At 38.1% G+C, this 16,743-nt stretch overlaps 1 protein-coding gene across 2 annotated transcripts in view; it reads left to right on the top strand.

The window, feature by feature from the left end:
- TOMM70 (translocase of outer mitochondrial membrane 70) overlaps nt 1-16,743 on the top strand; it is a 48,103-nt gene that overhangs the window by 18,705 nt on the left and 12,655 nt on the right. For both annotated transcript variants that reach the window (XM_032776672.2, XM_032776673.2), the window contains 5 exons: nt 5,005-5,178; nt 6,551-6,677; nt 9,475-9,584; nt 11,531-11,679; nt 13,096-13,303. In XM_032776672.2, the coding sequence (XP_032632563.1) occupies nt 5,005-5,178; nt 6,551-6,677; nt 9,475-9,584; nt 11,531-11,679; nt 13,096-13,303 (768 nt within the window). The remainder of the gene's footprint in view (nt 1-5,004; nt 5,179-6,550; nt 6,678-9,474; nt 9,585-11,530; nt 11,680-13,095; nt 13,304-16,743) is intronic.

Genomic DNA, 16,743 nt, shown 5'->3' with positions numbered 1-16,743 from the left:
TCTGCACTCTGTCAGTGTGTTGAAAATAATCCTATAGTTCAAACAACCCTCCTGAATATTTTTGTTGTGAAAGTAGTGCTATGCTGTGATGGCAGTGCTTGGCTCTAGAATCTTCCTTTTTTATTACTGTTAATACCCAGTAAGTATTTTACCTATGTACTGCCTTTTCATATTCAGGCAGTGTAACTATTTTTTGCTTTAGGTTTGTAGAGACCTCTAGAAAAGCTGATCATAATGCTAATTGGGTTGGGGGAAGGGAGAGGAAGGCTTAGTAGTAAGAAACAACTGTAAAACTAATCTTTCTAGTGGGACAGCAGGTAAAACTGATTTCTGTTTAAACGTAGCGTAAATTATTGTGTTCTACAAAGTTATTCATCAGTGGGAGTGTAATAGCACAGATCACTCATGGTTCTCTTACAGCTTTTATGTGCTCTGCTAAACCTATCCATGGACAAGTAAACCAAATGAAAACTAAAATTAAAAAGAATTAGATAAACTGTTTAAACATTAACAACAAAACCCTAAATTACACTCTGCAAAAATCAGATCTTTAAAATATCTAGTTCTTCATGCAAGGAAAGTGGTTATTTGCCAAAATGAAAGAATACCCTTTAAAGATGTTTAAAGAAGCTGTGATGCACTTTATAAGTTTTGAATTTTGGGATTTTACATCTGTTTCCCTTCCTTCACCTGCAAATTACTGCATAAAAGTTTATGGCATAGTACAGACACTGGATCTTTCTATAACATATATTGGTAGTACATGGATTATGAACTTCATTTAGTCTTGTTATAACGGCAGCCTAGCTGCTCCATAGTTAAGGTTGTGTTAAGATTTGCACATAAAGCAGAGAATAAAAATCTTTGCCATATGTAAATAACAATGTATCCTTCAACTTACTGCACTTAGTTTATGAGTAAAGAATTAATTTTCAGGTAAATCTGTGTCACAATTTGAGTTGCTAAAATTTTAAAACAAGTCCTCAGAGCAATTTTTCGTTTAATAGACCCTGTCTTGGCTTCCTATATGGAATACATGCATCATAGATTTTATCCCGGCTTTAAGTGCATACGTTCTTGTTTGTTGTCATGTCTGTTTATTACATTTGCTGGATGTACTTAAATGTCAGTATGAACTATTTCACCAGTCATTTCAATTGACTTCTTTAAGTTTCAGAGTTAACACCTATGTGGGCCAGTTCACATTTCTGAGAAGAAAAATTGTCTCTTCTGGCACTATTGATTTTACTTCTGAATTCCTAGTTATATTCTTCTTGCCTACCCAGTCCCAGCCTCCTCTCCTCAGGTTTCCCATCTCAGTCTCCTTGTACAGCCAGTCCAAGTCTCTCTCCTTCCCACAGTTCCACATTCTAGTCTCCTTGTTCAACCAGTTTCAGCCTCCCTGTCTCCCTTTAGTTCCCAGTCTCCCTCCTCTCTGAAGTCCCAGGGTCACCATATGCCACGTCCCAATCTATTCCTTTCTCTTTCCCATGGTCTGCCTTGAGTCCCCTCTACATTCAAATCAGGTGGCTGAACTGTTTTGGCTGAAATTTCAAAATTTAATCCTGAAGCAGACACCTGAAATGTAAAATAGATAGTTATAAGCAACTGAAAACAGGGTTTTTATAATAAGAGATGGGCAACCTGAATAGGAAGGCAGTGTATCCTAGTAGCTAGAGCACCGGACTGGGACTTGGGAGACTGGTTTCTGTTTCCAGCTCAGCCACTGGCCTGTTGGATAACCTTGAGCAAGTCATTTCACCTCCCAGTACCTCAGTTTCTCTATCTGTAAAATGGGAGTAATAATACTGACTTCATTTGTTAAAGCACTTTAAGATTTACTGATCAAAAGCACTATATGAGTTAGGTAGGATTATTATAGGCAATACTACCAGCCATGCACATAGCATATGAAGGATTTGGAGATGAAATACTATTAATGTGTAAGCTATCCTTCTGGTAGTATATGCACATAATTCATTAAAATATGCACTTCTTGGCAAATGTTTCAAATGTTAAGTTGTAACAATCTAGATTCTGTTTACTTTGTTATAAATTAGTAAACTCAGTAAACAAAGGTAAAGGTGCTCTTAAAGTAGGTTTTTGTCCTAGTAGTTCTGTTGACCCATTTTTATCGACTTAATCTCTATAACCTTTTGAGTTTTGCGGTGTGTGTCAGGGAGGACTGCATGCAGAATAAAGTGCAATTTTTAATATTTCTCTTTAGTTTCCCAAAAGTATACAATAGATTTTATGGTTAAAATTTACAAAACAATTCCTGTCACAATTTGTAATAGTAGTACAAAGAGATATTTTGGACCCTTTACTATTTATATTGTAGAAGAAATTGTCCACATTCCAGAGTTTGGCTCAGAGTCAATTTTTATGGGAGTTATAAACCCTATGGAAATAAAAGTTTGTAACAGGTGCTGTCACAATTCTGTATTACCTCAAATGTTACTTCTATAATTATGAAGAAAATGGAGTTCTGCTTTTTCAAACAGTTGTTTAGGAAACCCTGCCAACGTAAAACATCAGACAAGTCATTATTTGGGATCCAGAGATATAACACTGGCATTTTACAGAGTGCAGGCCAAATGACTGTTTAGTCCAATGTATTGTATGTCTACTAAAGAGTTTGAACCAAACTAAAGAGTTTGAACTAAACTAAAGAGTTTGAACTACTAAAGAGTTGTCTACCAAAGAGTTTGAACAGTGTCTACTCTTTTTATTTTCAAGTTTAAAATAGATTGGTATTTTCTTTTGAATGTAATTTTAATAAAATATAAGCTGTGCAGAATGGGAAGGCTGTCAAGGTGATTGCATAACGCTGCCTGTTTTACTGGGAATAACATAGGGGAGAGAAAAAATCTTCTGTAGAACTGCAGACTTTTTCTTTATATACTATCAAATATATCATGGCAATTGGAGAGACTTAATCAGAAATCAATACAGAAATGTCCTGCACATTGTTAATGGGTTTAAGAGAGAAATGATGATCTCTACAGAGACTAAGTGAATTACATTGTTCTGTTTTTGTTACTTAAGTTTTCTGTGTACTTACAGTAATATTTTTCTGTGCCTGTCAGTTTGAACAGTGGTAAAACCTGAAAACAGTTAGTGGAAGTTGCATCTGAAAGGAAATTCACACTTATATATCATTAAAAGATTAGTCTGAGGTTCAGTTTAACTTTCAAACCAATCAGACGTGATCATTTTGATATGATGAGATAGAACTATTTTTTTTTACTCTAGCAGAAACATGCTTACATGTATGCATGTGCCTATAATTAAATATTTACAAAGGTACATCAAAGGATTATGCTGAGACGTAAATCTTACTTTCAAAAACAAAATCAGGAAATTCAAAGTTCTCTTCCTTGCGGTATGAAGGTAAATTAAGGTGACTTGTCAAAGGATCTCAAACCTCATATATCTAGCCAAAAGGATAGGTTTTAAATAAATTGTGATAGTCTTTGTGTCTTAACCTGTGTTTTTGATTTCACTTATTAATCATTGTGCTCTATCAGTTTGAGATCTAGTCAATTTAAAAAAAGTTTAGAGTAGCATCAAGTGCTACAGTTACCCCAAGGCCTCCATGCCAATTTTTGCAGTTTTACAAATATTTTTTTCCATTACTAAAAATATTTTCTTATTGTTGTGAAAGATGCACACAAACAACAAGGGGAACTGACTAGCTTAGACTGTTGCCGTGCTTTAAAGTGGAAGACGTCTTTCATTTTAGCCTATTAAAGTTGTCTAAGGCCATATCTACCCTGTGGGTGCTATAGCCGCATAGCGAAGCTGCTGTAACCCTACATGGTTGACACAGACTATGGCAACGCAAGAGGTTTTTCTGCTGTTGTTGGGACTCCACCGCCACATGCAACAGTAGTTAGGTTGAGAGAAGCAGTCTTCCATCAACCTAGCTGTGTCTACTCCAGGGGTTAGGTTGGCCTAGCTAGGTGCTCAGGGTTGTCAGTTTTTCACACCCTTTAATGCTGTAACTGTCAACCTAAATTTAAGTGTAGACCAGATCTAAGTATTAATTGTAATAACAGTAGTAGGAGGGGAAAGTCAGCAGTATGAGTTGTTGATGCTGTCCTTCTAACTGTTTCTATCTGGCATATGGGATCTGAGACTGAAAACAAAGACTGGCCTCCAACTCAGGCTCCTTATGAACATAGAATGGCAGGGACACCTTATTCTGTATTTTGGAGAGATCACATACCCAAGCGGCCATATGGTGTTCTCTCAAAATGTGTGTGATTCAACTGGCAGAGCAGAGCCAGAGGGGGAATATAGTAAGGAAGCAGGCCATCTTGGGAAGGCCATATCTCTTTCTTCTGCCATAAACAACAGAGGGTGGTAGGCCAGTTCTCATTTTCAGCCTGAGGTTAGATGAACAGGTCACTTAAAGCTCTCAAGAGGTTAACAGCTTGCCCGGTTTATAAAGCGATTAAACTTTGCTTTCCTAATTAATAGGACTTTTCACAGCATATTCTTTGTCAACGTGTGTTTCACACAGCACTGATTCAGCACAGGTGAATGAAATGTATGCACTTTAGTAAGGGACAGATTTCCTTCTTGAGCTGTTCTGTTTTTTACACATTGATGCTATCATTTAAACTACGGAAATAGCTTTTACAAACCAGTCTCCTTGTTCTTCTGTAGCTCATAAGTCATGTGACCTAAACCCCTTCTCCCTCCCTCCCCCCCCACCCAAAAAACAAACTCACTCACCAACCTGTCTAGCTTTATAAAGAAGAAACATGCTGTTTGTTGATGGTGCGTCAGGAAGTCCATTTAGAAGCTGTTCTGCCATGTTATGTACTTGCAAAAGGTGGCTGCATTATGTCTTGCCTGAAAACCACAAAGAAGGATGTTCAGAGACACAATTGGGAGTCAGCTCCCCACATTTATTTATTACTCACTCTGTAGCTCTTCTTTGTACTTTGCAGGCTAAGTGTGGCTGACCAGTCACTTGTTTTTTTTCTTTTTCAGAGCCCTCTTGATAGAGCCCAAGCCGCAAAGAACAAAGGCAACAAGTATTTTAAAGCAGGAAAATATGAGCAAGCCATTCAGTGCTACACAGAGGCCATCAGTTTATGCCCTCCCGAGAAAAACATTGACCTTTCTACTTTCTACCAGAACAGAGCTGCTGCACATGAACAACTGGTATGATGCTTGAACTTTAAAATGTGTTTGTACTCCGAAAAGTGCTATGTCTTCTTCCTCTGGCCTCACCAACTCCAGCACATGCCAGAATAGTGCTGCCTTCCTTCTTGCATGTAGAAAGCAGAATCTCATCACCTGTTACCTTCAGTATTCACAAGCCCCCGACTCATAGACTCTAAAGTCAGAAGGGCCCACTGTGATCAGCTAGTCTGACCTCCTGCACATTGCAGGCCACAGAACCTCACCCACCCCCTCCTGTAATAGACTCATAACCTCTAGCTGAGATAGTGAAGTTATCAAATCATGATTTAAAGACTTCAAGATAAAGAGAATCCACCATTTAGTTTAGTTTAAACCAGCAAGTGACCCGTGCCGCATACTGCAGAGGAAGACACACAAAAAACTCAACCTAAAAACAACAAATCTAGGGTCTTAGCCAATCTGACCTGAGGGGAAATTCCTTCCCGACCCCAAATATTCAAGATCTGATTAAAAGTTAATTTCTATTGACTTGCTTTAGTCTGTCTTATAGGCCTTGGGAGAGGAAGACAAACACTAGTCCTGCTGCTTAAACACTGGCTTTCTGTGTGTGGATGTCAGCTTTGTGTTCTAAAGTACCAGGTAGAGACTTGGGCTCTGGCAGTTACAAAAGTCTCGTGTTGAAAACTGAGTGAGTTTATTCCTAGCAAAGGAATAAATATGGGTTTTTTTCTTAACACCACTTGTTTGACTCTGTAATTATAAAGCAGTTTCATATGAGAAACATTTTTATTAACAGTTCTACCCCAGTGACTGGTTATGGTTGAGTTTCCTCTTTTCTGATTATTTTAAAGCACCAGTCTTGGTTTAATACTGCTTTTACAGGTGGTAAAGAATGAGATGTCATTTGGGGGTTCTCATTTTTTATAGTGTAGACCATACCTTAATAGAGATTCTTGAGGACCACCTCTACTCCTGTGTGCTATTGCATAATATCCCTGTGAAGTAACTCCTTCAAAAAGTTAATCTCATGGTTTGCTTTTGCTCGTGATTTCATCTTTCCGTCTCATCTGTCGTGTCCCTGTGTTCTAGTCTTCTGCTCCTTTGCACATGCTTTCCTGCCATTTCATTGTCTTCTCCTACATGTGCTGCCTAACTGCCTGGTTCTCTGGAAATTCCTTTCCCGTCTCCTTTGTCCTCTTCTATTAGTGGTTCCCACAGCTTCTGATCATACGTGACTAATTGAAAAACATGCAGGAGGAGGAACCAGTGTCATAAGAATTACGGCTATAATCACTTGGCTGGGGCTCTGAAATTGAGATAAATTAGCTATTATTATAATGTCCTTTGAATGAATAGTACCTTTTTAACTAGGCTGTTTTTATACCTGCAGCAAAAATGGAAAGAAGTGGCACAAGATTGCACAAAGGCAGTTGAGCTTAATCCTAAATATGTGAAAGCTCTCTTCAGACGTGCAAAGGCGTATGAGAAACTCGATAATAAGAAGGAATGTTTAGAAGGTGGGCACCTTTCTGTGTATGTACTTGAAATTAAGTTAAGTTAATATTTAAAGGAGTGAAACTTTGGAGCACATGATAGAACTCTTTGTTCTATTTCTGCAAATGTGGTAGAATACACAGTAACGCCTTTAAAACTATTAAATCAAAGCTACTTTATGTAATTTTTTTTCTTCAGTTAAATTTCTCTAACCTTAGGTGCACCTTTCAATCTGTGAACATTTAATTGGTTTAGATCTGAGAAATTAGTTGCTCTTACTGTAGCTGTTTGTTATGCTCATGTTTCAGTAAACACCCTATGCTTTAAAGAAAGATCTAGCTAAATAAGGGAATATGCACTGTTAATTAAGATGTTAGTCATTCTAATTTCATGCCCTAACAAAAAAATGTTCCTTCCTGTCCATTCTGGAGGAGAAGAATTAGTCTAGAAACCTATATTCTTTTTGCAGGGTGGGAGACAAGTGCATTATAATGGTAGGGAAAACATCCCCAAAATAGCTATTAAATTCCCTTAAATCTTGTGGTCTGTTGTTCAAAGGGACACCAACTTAAGAAACCAAAACTCTTACAAAACTTTGTCTACCTATAACAACTAAGATGACAAGAAAAGGAAGATAGGAAAATTTGTTTTTCATTCAAGGTCTCTGCCTCAAAACCCTATTGAGAACCGCAACCCTTTCTATTGGGGCTATGTTTAAGACATTGGAAGAGGAGAAGGTTAACTGTACACATTCACCCTGAATCTAGCAGACATTGTATTACATACTTGCATTGATTTTGTATCTTTGCTTATCTCTGCATCCCTCTGAAAGGACTATATTTGCTCCCGCCTCTTTGGTACACTCCTGAAAATATGCTTGCATATATAAAGTTGTATAAGTAATTGCAACAAGTGCCCTTTGTACAAGTTTATTTGGCAAGTGGAGTCGCCCTTCCAAACTGGATGGTGTTATGAGCATTTTCCAGAACTCCCACCTTACTCTAAGCAGAGATTCAAATTGTCTTCAGTTTCGAAGGAGTGGCAAGTCCGCTGTCATCTTTCAATGAGAATACAGTGTTAATTGTCTTCCTCCATGCCATTTAATCAAACCACAATATAAGTTGGCAAGTCTGTTGAAATGTATTTCCTGAAACTATCTTTTCACTAATTGACAATATTTCAAGTTGTCCCTTTAAGACCATTGCTTAGGTCATATCTGCACTTCATTCCTACTGATGTGTGTTCATGAAAAATGAAATTATTCTCAATCATACTGATATTCATCCCCAAAGAGGGGATGAAAAACAATGCTATAAATTACTTGGTGGGTGTAGTAAGGAAATCATCAGTTGGTTTCATTAGAGGGTCCTTAAACTGAGGAAAAAAGGACCGTTAGTTGTTTGTTGCTTTCTTTACTGAGTGAGATGCCTTTCTATTACTTAGGAATAAATATACAAATAATGGGTTAGTGGAAGACACTTTCCTTGTAACCATGCAGGATTACAGAAACTGCAGTAGACTGGTGCTGTGACAATCGATGCAGCAGGTGTCGATTTAGTGGGTCTTCTCTGCTAAATCGATCGCAGAGCACTCTCTGGTCGACTCCGTTAACGGGTACCACTATGAGAAGAGTAATGGAAGTCGACAGGAGAGCGCAGCGTGGTGTAGACATGTAACTGGAGTAGCATAACTTAGGTCGACTTACACAATAGTATAGACAAGCCCTGAGAAAGGCAAGGATGGAAAGCTTGGTTTTTACTAGGAGTCAAATTGACCCCTACTTTTGAAATAGAAGTCCCGTTCATTTCAAATTAATAACCTTGCATGCTGAGTCAATGGGAATTATATTCCAGACTTGTGCTGGTTTGTGGTAGGCATCTTTCCAATATTTCACCGTCTCCCTCCTTCCCCCCGCCTCCCCCAATATATCTATTTGCATGAGGGAGCACTTGAGTAGAAGTATATGGGAAAACCTGTGTCAGTATTGCATGCATATATTGAGGTGTTTGTTTTTTGTTTTTGTAATTGTCCCCTTAATTTGTCTCCCATTCTTGAGGAACTGTGGGAAAAGATTCTTTTACATCCAGTTAGTCCTTGTGACTGTATGGGTCCATGCAGGTGTATTAACCATGCAGGGCAGCATTAGAACAACTATTCTCTTGTCACACAACTCGTAGTGTTGTGGAAGCATCATGCATGGGTGGAAGTGGATACAACCTGGACTTAACGCTGGCAAGGAGGTAGCACAGTGTTAGGATTTCCTTTTAAACTTGTCCTCTTCCCCAGGCATAGATGAAGGCTGTGCAGTTTGAGTTGGAGCTTGTAAAGAACACTGATCAGATGAGAAGATGCAGGATACAGGGCAGGAAAGGATAGGAACTTGAAGAAGTAGAAAATTAGAGATCTTAGAGAGCAGTAAGAGACCTAGTCACCAAACAGGAATTCCACATTAGCACACTTGTTTCCATGAACATGGCGGATTACTCTCCCAGATAAGCTTCAAAGTGTTTATATAAACAATGAAAGTTCAGACCTCTAGGTACATTGGTTTGAGCCTGTTTGACTGTAGATATCACAAAATTATTTACATCCATCTTCTTCATTAAAGTTCTTTGCAACAAGGAGACATAGCCTCATGTCTTTTAAAAACAACTTGATATTGTGGAGAACGTAGCAAATTTCATGTGAAGACTTTCAGCCTGTGAATGGATGATTTTGTTTCCTCGGTAATGATTCATTACGTTAGCTGTTTGTGTAGTACTTTAAAGACCACTGCATTGGTAATTACTAACAATCCTGCCTTTGTGTTGTTTTTCCCAGATGTCACTGCGGTCTGTATTTTAGAAGGTTTCCAAAACCAGCAAAGCATGTTGTTAGCTGATAAAGTTCTTAAACTTCTTGGAAAAGAAAAGGCCAAAGAGAAATATAAGGTATGACTGTAATACAAATTTAAAGATTCTGCTTCCATCTGATACATTGCTTGGATTACAAAAGCACTGATGATGGTTCAGATTCTTTGTCAATGATTATTAATTAGCTACTGTTTTAACCAACTAAAATTGAGATAAGCACTCTGTCATCCTGAGCTGCAGTTTTACTGATGCTGTTGTCCACTGAGCCCTGTTACAGCCATTTATTAAAAAAAACAAAACAACAACCTGTAAGAAATGGGGAATGGATGCTTTTTAACTTTGTGGATTTGAGCAAAACAGTTTGGTGGTTTCATCTCAGACAGTAACCCATACAATTCAGCCTAATTTATTATTATGCACAGGCGACACCTCTGACTAAGCTGGTGTGCAGTCTTAATCAGGGCTTTACTAGAATTAAGGTATAATGGGAACTACTTTAGGGGCTGTCAGTAAGTGTCACCAAAGGTTATTTCTGTGCTGCTGTTCTATCAACCAAATGTGCAGTTAAATGGCAGGCTATCAGTTTAATTATGGTGCTTGTCAAGTTAGGCAAGGCAGCCAACGGTAATTGGAAAGATGAAGAGTGGTTGTGATCAATTGTTCTGTTCTCGATGTAATAATGGACTTAAAATGTAAAAGGGCATTGGCAAGGTGTTTTGTACCTTCTTGGGATTTTTTTTTTTTTTTTTTTTTTTTAAACAAACAGAGAAAGTTAGAAACTGAAATCTTTCCATACTGCTAGGGCAAAATAAGCAGAAGGAGATGGATCAAGGAAGAGTTTTTGGTTTTAAAGTATAAAGAAATGATAGTTTGTTTAAAAACTGAGAAGGAGCAGCATGAGGAAAAGGGATGCAGTAGGAAGTATGGCTTTATTATGAAGGTTCTGGACTCTGTGTCAGGAGATCTGGGATTGGTTCTCAGCTCTATCGCAGATTACCTGCATCACCTTGGGCTAGTCTGTCACTTATTCTTGGCTTCTCTTCCCCATCTGTAAATTGGGGGTGGTAATATCTCAGAAGGGGATTGTGAGTATCACTGTATTCATTATTATAGTAATGGTTGTGAGATGTTTAGATACAAACTGTGATTGTGGAACCATGCCTGTAACCTGGAGCAAGGGAGTCTGGGAGATGGGGTAGAGGCCCTAGGTAGAGGAGCGAAGACACATCTAAGTCAGATTGCATATTTTGTGGTGTGTTTCAGTGTTGAACACTGGATGAAAGACACACGTCTACAATTTATTTTGGTTAAAGGTTCAGATTTTTCATGAGTTTCTGTGACTGGGAAGCCAGTAAGTGAATAATCTTGAACAGGGTTATCAGTCTTAGTTCAGAGCTGTTTGAAATGGACAAAACTATCTTGGAAGCTAATTAGGACTTGGGAAATTAAGACGAGTGCATTGGAATTGTTATATCAGGAAGGAGTAAATTGTAACCCTTATGTATTACTCTCACTTTGAACAAAATACTATATATTGACATACAAAGGAGCTCACTCCTGGTAATTGTCAGATCAAAGGTGAAATGAGCCATGTCTGAGCAGAGCACTAGGCAGAGTGAGTATATGTTCTCTAGCAAGAGAGAGCCTCCATCATAGGGATCAACAGACTTCTCTTGTGGGAGGGACAAGAAGGAGATGTATGTCTACCCAAATGTGTTAGGAGCAAGCAGGATTAAAGGGATTCCCCATTTCCTACCTTATGTTTCTTCCTTCATTTAATTTTGCTTTCATTTTCCCTTTTGATGGGGAAATGCATCTGCCTTTTTAAGGCAGAGTGTTCTAGTATGTGAGTACTGATCCAGGCTTACAGGAAATACTCGGTGCAAAATATATATTCTTTCACCCTTAAAACGAATGGAATAGTCAAGAATGGATTTTTTTCACTAGTAACCGATCCACGTCTTCATTTACCACCTGCTCTCAGTATTTAATACATGAACGTTACATTTTCTGTCCCATTTCAGAACCGTGAACCTTTGATGCCCTCTCCACAGTTCATCAAATCTTACTTCAGCTCTTTCACAGATGACATCATCTCCCAACCTCTACTTAAGGGTGAGAAATCTGATGAAGATAAGGACAAAGAGGGGGAGGCTTCAGAAGTTAAAGAAAAGTGAGTATGGGGATTGTTGGTAAAACTTGTCGCAGCCTCAGATACTCTGCATTGTTTTATTTTATATGTATATTATATACATTATATAATACAGTGTCAGGGTAGGGAATTTTAGAATAATAAATGTACCTACTAAATAGGGACTTTTTAAAAGAAAAATAAAATTTTAATTAGATCTGACATATTAGTTCCAGACTTAGAGTAGCTTTGACTCCATCCTAAATAGTAGCGCTCTTAGCATTGTATTTCCATAGGGAACAGCAGTAATGGTGTGGGTAGCTGGCTCAGGGAGAAGGGACACTGAACATCAGCAGTGCTGCAGTAAGGTTTGGTGGATGGGAGGAAGTGGATAGCTGCAACAATGCTGTTGGAGAAAGGGAGACTCTGGATTGGAGGAGTGTTTCCCTTCCTTCCTTTGGTGCTGTCTGTAATAATGCTGGGGGGAGGAGATGGGGAAGAGTGTGCTGTACAAACTAGCACCTTGCATAGCAGCAGCTTTGAACTAAAGCAGTGGAGGCCGAAAACCCTGAAGTTTTTAACAAGTTAATAAACACCATCTGATATTGTACAGAATGGTAATATCTAAAATGTACCTAAATGAAATGCTTGTTTACCAAGAAAGACAAATGCTAGGCACTCATATTTTGCATATTGAATGTAATGAGGGGTGCTTGCTTACTTTACTGTTTTGCATTAGAGTTATTGTTGGATCACGTCTTCACCCTCAATAAGGAAACTATTGCAAGTAGCATTATTAGCTTCCTAGAGCAAGTTGGGGGAAACTGGTTAATGGGTTTTTTTTAGTTCTGTGAAAATGTTTTGATTCAGAGGCACACAGTTGAGCAGACACCACTGCTTAAAGTATGATTTTTTTTCCCACCAAATCCTCTTCAAAATATAAAAATTGATATGTTAATTTAGCTGAGGTTATAAAAATGTTAAAGTTAAAAAGCACGACTGTTAATATTTTATTTTCTGGTCTATATCCCCTGCCTACTCTCCCAGGTTTCAAGCAGAGGTTATGATTGCCTGATGATGCAAGCAGAAGACTTCATAATAGCACTAGGGCCAAACAGTGTCCTGGTGTAAGGACAGTTGTTCCTTGATCAAAAATCATTCCCTGCCAAACTTATCATTTCTAAAGAAGTGGATTTTGAGGGCTGGAGTGAATTCTCTTTCCCCCACAGATGTAACTTGTGCATTTTCTTCCAAACTAATTTGTTTACAATGGCCCTCCTCCAGGAAACCTTTTAAGCATGTTTGTAACTTTACTCACGGTGCCAATATCTCTAATTGTTAGAAGTGATAGTGTAGCAAACTTGCTATCTATTGTGATCAAGAAATCTGAATTCCTAGTGAAACATTCACATTGAAATTTTTTTTATGTATTTTAACTGTTCTACACTTCATTTGCAGATCTGGCTATTTAAAGGCAAAGCAGTATATGGAAGAAGAAAACTATGATAAAATCATCAGCGAGAGCACAAAAGAAATTGACGTTAAAGGCAAATATATGGCAGAAGCTTTGCTGCTGCGAGCCACTTTCTATCTGCTTATTGGCAATGCAAATGCTGCCAAACCTGATCTAGATCAGGTCATCAGTATGGAAGATGCTAATGTAAAGGTAAGAAATCTTAACAGTCAGATTTTACTTTGCATAGATTCTACTGAAAAAGTGTGAATGCTTGCAAAACAGTTCAATATTTTCAAATTCTTGGCAATTTAATGGAAGATGTTTTAGCTTTTTTTCTAGGGCTGTCGATTAATCACAGTTAACTCATGCAATTAATTAATCAAAAAATTAATCACGATTTAAAAAACAATCACGATTAATTGCAGTTTTAATTGCATTGTTAAACAATAGAATACCAATTAAAATTTATTAAATATTTTTGGCTGTTTTCCTACATTTTAAAATATATTGATTTCAATTACAACAGAATATAAAGTATACAATGTTCACTGTATAGTATTTTTATTACAAATATTTGCACTGTAAAAATAATAAACAAAAGAAATAGTATTTTTCAGTTCACCTCATAGAAATACTATAATGCAACCTCTTTTGTGAAAGTGCAATTTATAAATGTAGATTTTTTTATTTTTTATTTTTTTTTGGCAATATAACTGCACTCAGAAACAAAATGGTTTAAAACTTGCGGGCCTGCAAGTTGACTCAGTTCTGCTTCTTTTTCAGCCAGTCGCTAAGACAAACAAACAAGTTTGTTTACATTTATGGGAGATAATGGTACATGCTTCTTATTTACAGTGTCACCTGACAGTGAGAACAGGCATTTGCATGGCACTTTTGTAGCCGGCATTGCAAGGTAATTACATGCCAGATATGCTAAGCATTTGTATGCCCCTTTATACTTCAGCCGCTGTTCTAGAGGACATGCTTTCATGCTGATGACACTTGTTAAAAAAATGTGTTAATTACATTTGTGACTGGACTCCTTGGGGGAGAGTTGTATGTCTCCTGCTCTGTGTTTTAGCCACATTCTGCCCTATATTTCATGTTATAGCAGTCTCAGATGATGACCCATCAAATGTTGTTCGTTTTAAGAACACTTTCACTGCAGATTTGACAAAACAAAGAAAGTACCAATGTGAGATTTCTAAAGATAGCTGCAGTACTCGACCCAAGGTTTAAGAATCTGAAGTTCCTTCCAAAATCTGAGAGGGACGAGGTGTGGAGCATGCTTTCAGAATTCTTAAAGAGCAACACTCTCATGCGGAAACAAGAGAGTCCAAACCACTAAAAAAAGAAAATCAGCCTTCTGCATTTTTATCATCTGAGTCAGATGCCACAGCAGAAGGCTGATTTTCTTTTTTAGTGGTTTGGATTCTGTTGTTTCTGCATGGGAGTGTTGTTGGTCTGTACTGCTTTGGATAGTTATTAAGTAGAACCCATCATCGGTATGGATGCATGTCTCCTGGAATGGTGATTTGAAGCATGAAGGGACATATGAATCTTTAGCTCATGTGACACATAAATACCTTGCAGCACCGGCTACAACAGTGTCATGCAAACACTTGTTCTCACTTTCACTGTAAACAAGAAGCGGGCTGTCATAAATAGATAGCTAAGGATTAATGTTTCTTTCACCTGTAAAGGGTTAACAAAGAGAACCAAACACCTGACCAGAGGACCAATCAGGAAACCGGATTTTTCAAAGCTCAGGGGAGGGAATGTTTGGGTCTGTGTCTTTTGTCTGGCTCTCAGCTATGAGAGGGGTTCTTCCTATCTTCAAGCTTCTAATCTTCAGTTTCCAAGTTGTAAGTACAAAGGTAGAAAAAACAATAGGCTGTTATTGTTTTTTTGTATTTACATGTGTGTAGTTTGCTGGAATGTTTTAAATTGGATATCTTTTTGAATAAGACTGTTTATTCATATTTTTCTTTTAAGCAATAGCCCTGTGTATTGTCACTTTTATCAGAGATTAATTTTTTGTCTGTTTCTTTCTTTTTATATAAAGCTTTCTTTTTTAAAACTTGTTGACTTTTTCTTTTTCTAGTTATGGCAAGGGGATAGGAATCTCTCTGCCAGATTAATGTCTCTCTCAGGAAAGACTGGAGTGGGGAAAAGAAGGAGGGGGAAGGTAAATTGTCCTCTCGGTTTTGTGTTTCAAGGGATTGAAGCAGGGAAATCTCCTAGTATACCCAGGCGGGAAATCTGGGAGGAAGTAAAGAGCAGGAAGGGAAATGGTTTATTCTCTTTGTTTTAAGAATCCAAGGGATTTGGGTTCTTGGGTCCCCAGGGAAGGTTTTGGGGGACCAGAGTGTACCAGGCACTGGAATTCCTGGTTGTGGCAGGCTATCAGATCTAAGCTGGTAATTAAGCTTGAGGGGTTCATGCTAGCCTCTTCAGTTTTGAACGCTAAGGTTCAAATCTGAGTAGGAAAGCTACGACACGGGCAGATTATCTCCTCCACATATAAACAAACTTATTTGTCTGAGCAATTGGCTGAACAAGTAGTCGGACTGATTGGACTTGTAGGCTGTAAAATTTTACATTGTTTTGTTTTTGAATACAGTTATTTTTTGTGAATAATTATACACTTGTTAAGTTCAACTTTCATGATAAAGAGATTGTACTACAGTACTTTTATGAGGTGAATTTGAAAAATTGTTTTTTGTTTTTTTACAGTGCAAATATTCGTAAAAAGAAATACAAAATGAGCACTGTGCACTTTGTATTCTGTGTTGTAATTGAAATCAATACATTTGAAAATGTGGAAAACATCCAAAAATATTTAAATATATTATTAACAGCACGATTCATTGCTATTAATATTTTAAATTGTGCAATGAATTGCTTTTTTTTTTTAATCGCTTGACAGCCCTACTTTTTTCACCACTTAGCCTAATTATTTGTAGTGTGCTTATTATCAGTGGTTGGATATTTTCCTTGCAATGTTATTGGCATGCTTAAGGGTATGTCCACACTGCACGCTTTTTTCAGCAGCTTGTAGATAAATATTCGGGTAGCCTCCCAAGCACAGGTATAAACAGCAGAGTTCAAAGTGAGGTCTGGCTTAGGCAAGTAGAATAAAGACATGGCTGAAGGATGGGGGGCTATACCAGACTACATATTCTTACACAGCTCTCTACTCGCCCAAGCCTGGCCTCCCTGTCTGCCCTGTTTTTAGCAGTGTATCGTCCCGCTGCTGAATCCCTTCCTCACTGCAGGTAAAGACTCTGGTAGCGGAGAAAGGCTCTGCATGCTCCCCGTTGCTGGAGCCCTTCTCTATCACAGTGAAAGGCTCTAGCAGTGGAGAACTGCTGAAGCCTTTCGCCATTCCCTCCCCTCTGCCAGAACCTTTCAGTGATGTGTAGCTACACACCACCATATGGATGCAGCTTGCTTTTCACTGCAGCATGTAGCTCCAGGTACACTACTTGCCACTGCCAGTGGTGTGGAGTGAAGACGTTATCCGAGAAAGCTAAGTATCAATTAGCTTTACAGTAGTTTGGAAAGGTCTTTTTCGTCACATGTGTACCATGTATTAATACCACAGGTGGAATAACTTATAAAATAGTCATGCTGGGCTCTCTAACTAA

This window comes from Chelonoidis abingdonii, chromosome 1 (genome assembly GCF_003597395.2).
Source record: "Chelonoidis abingdonii isolate Lonesome George chromosome 1, CheloAbing_2.0, whole genome shotgun sequence".
Classification (NCBI taxonomy): domain Eukaryota; kingdom Metazoa; phylum Chordata; order Testudines; family Testudinidae; genus Chelonoidis; species Chelonoidis abingdonii.
Note: the sequence above shows the minus strand (reverse complement) of the source record. Positions and strands in the feature narration are given on the sequence as shown.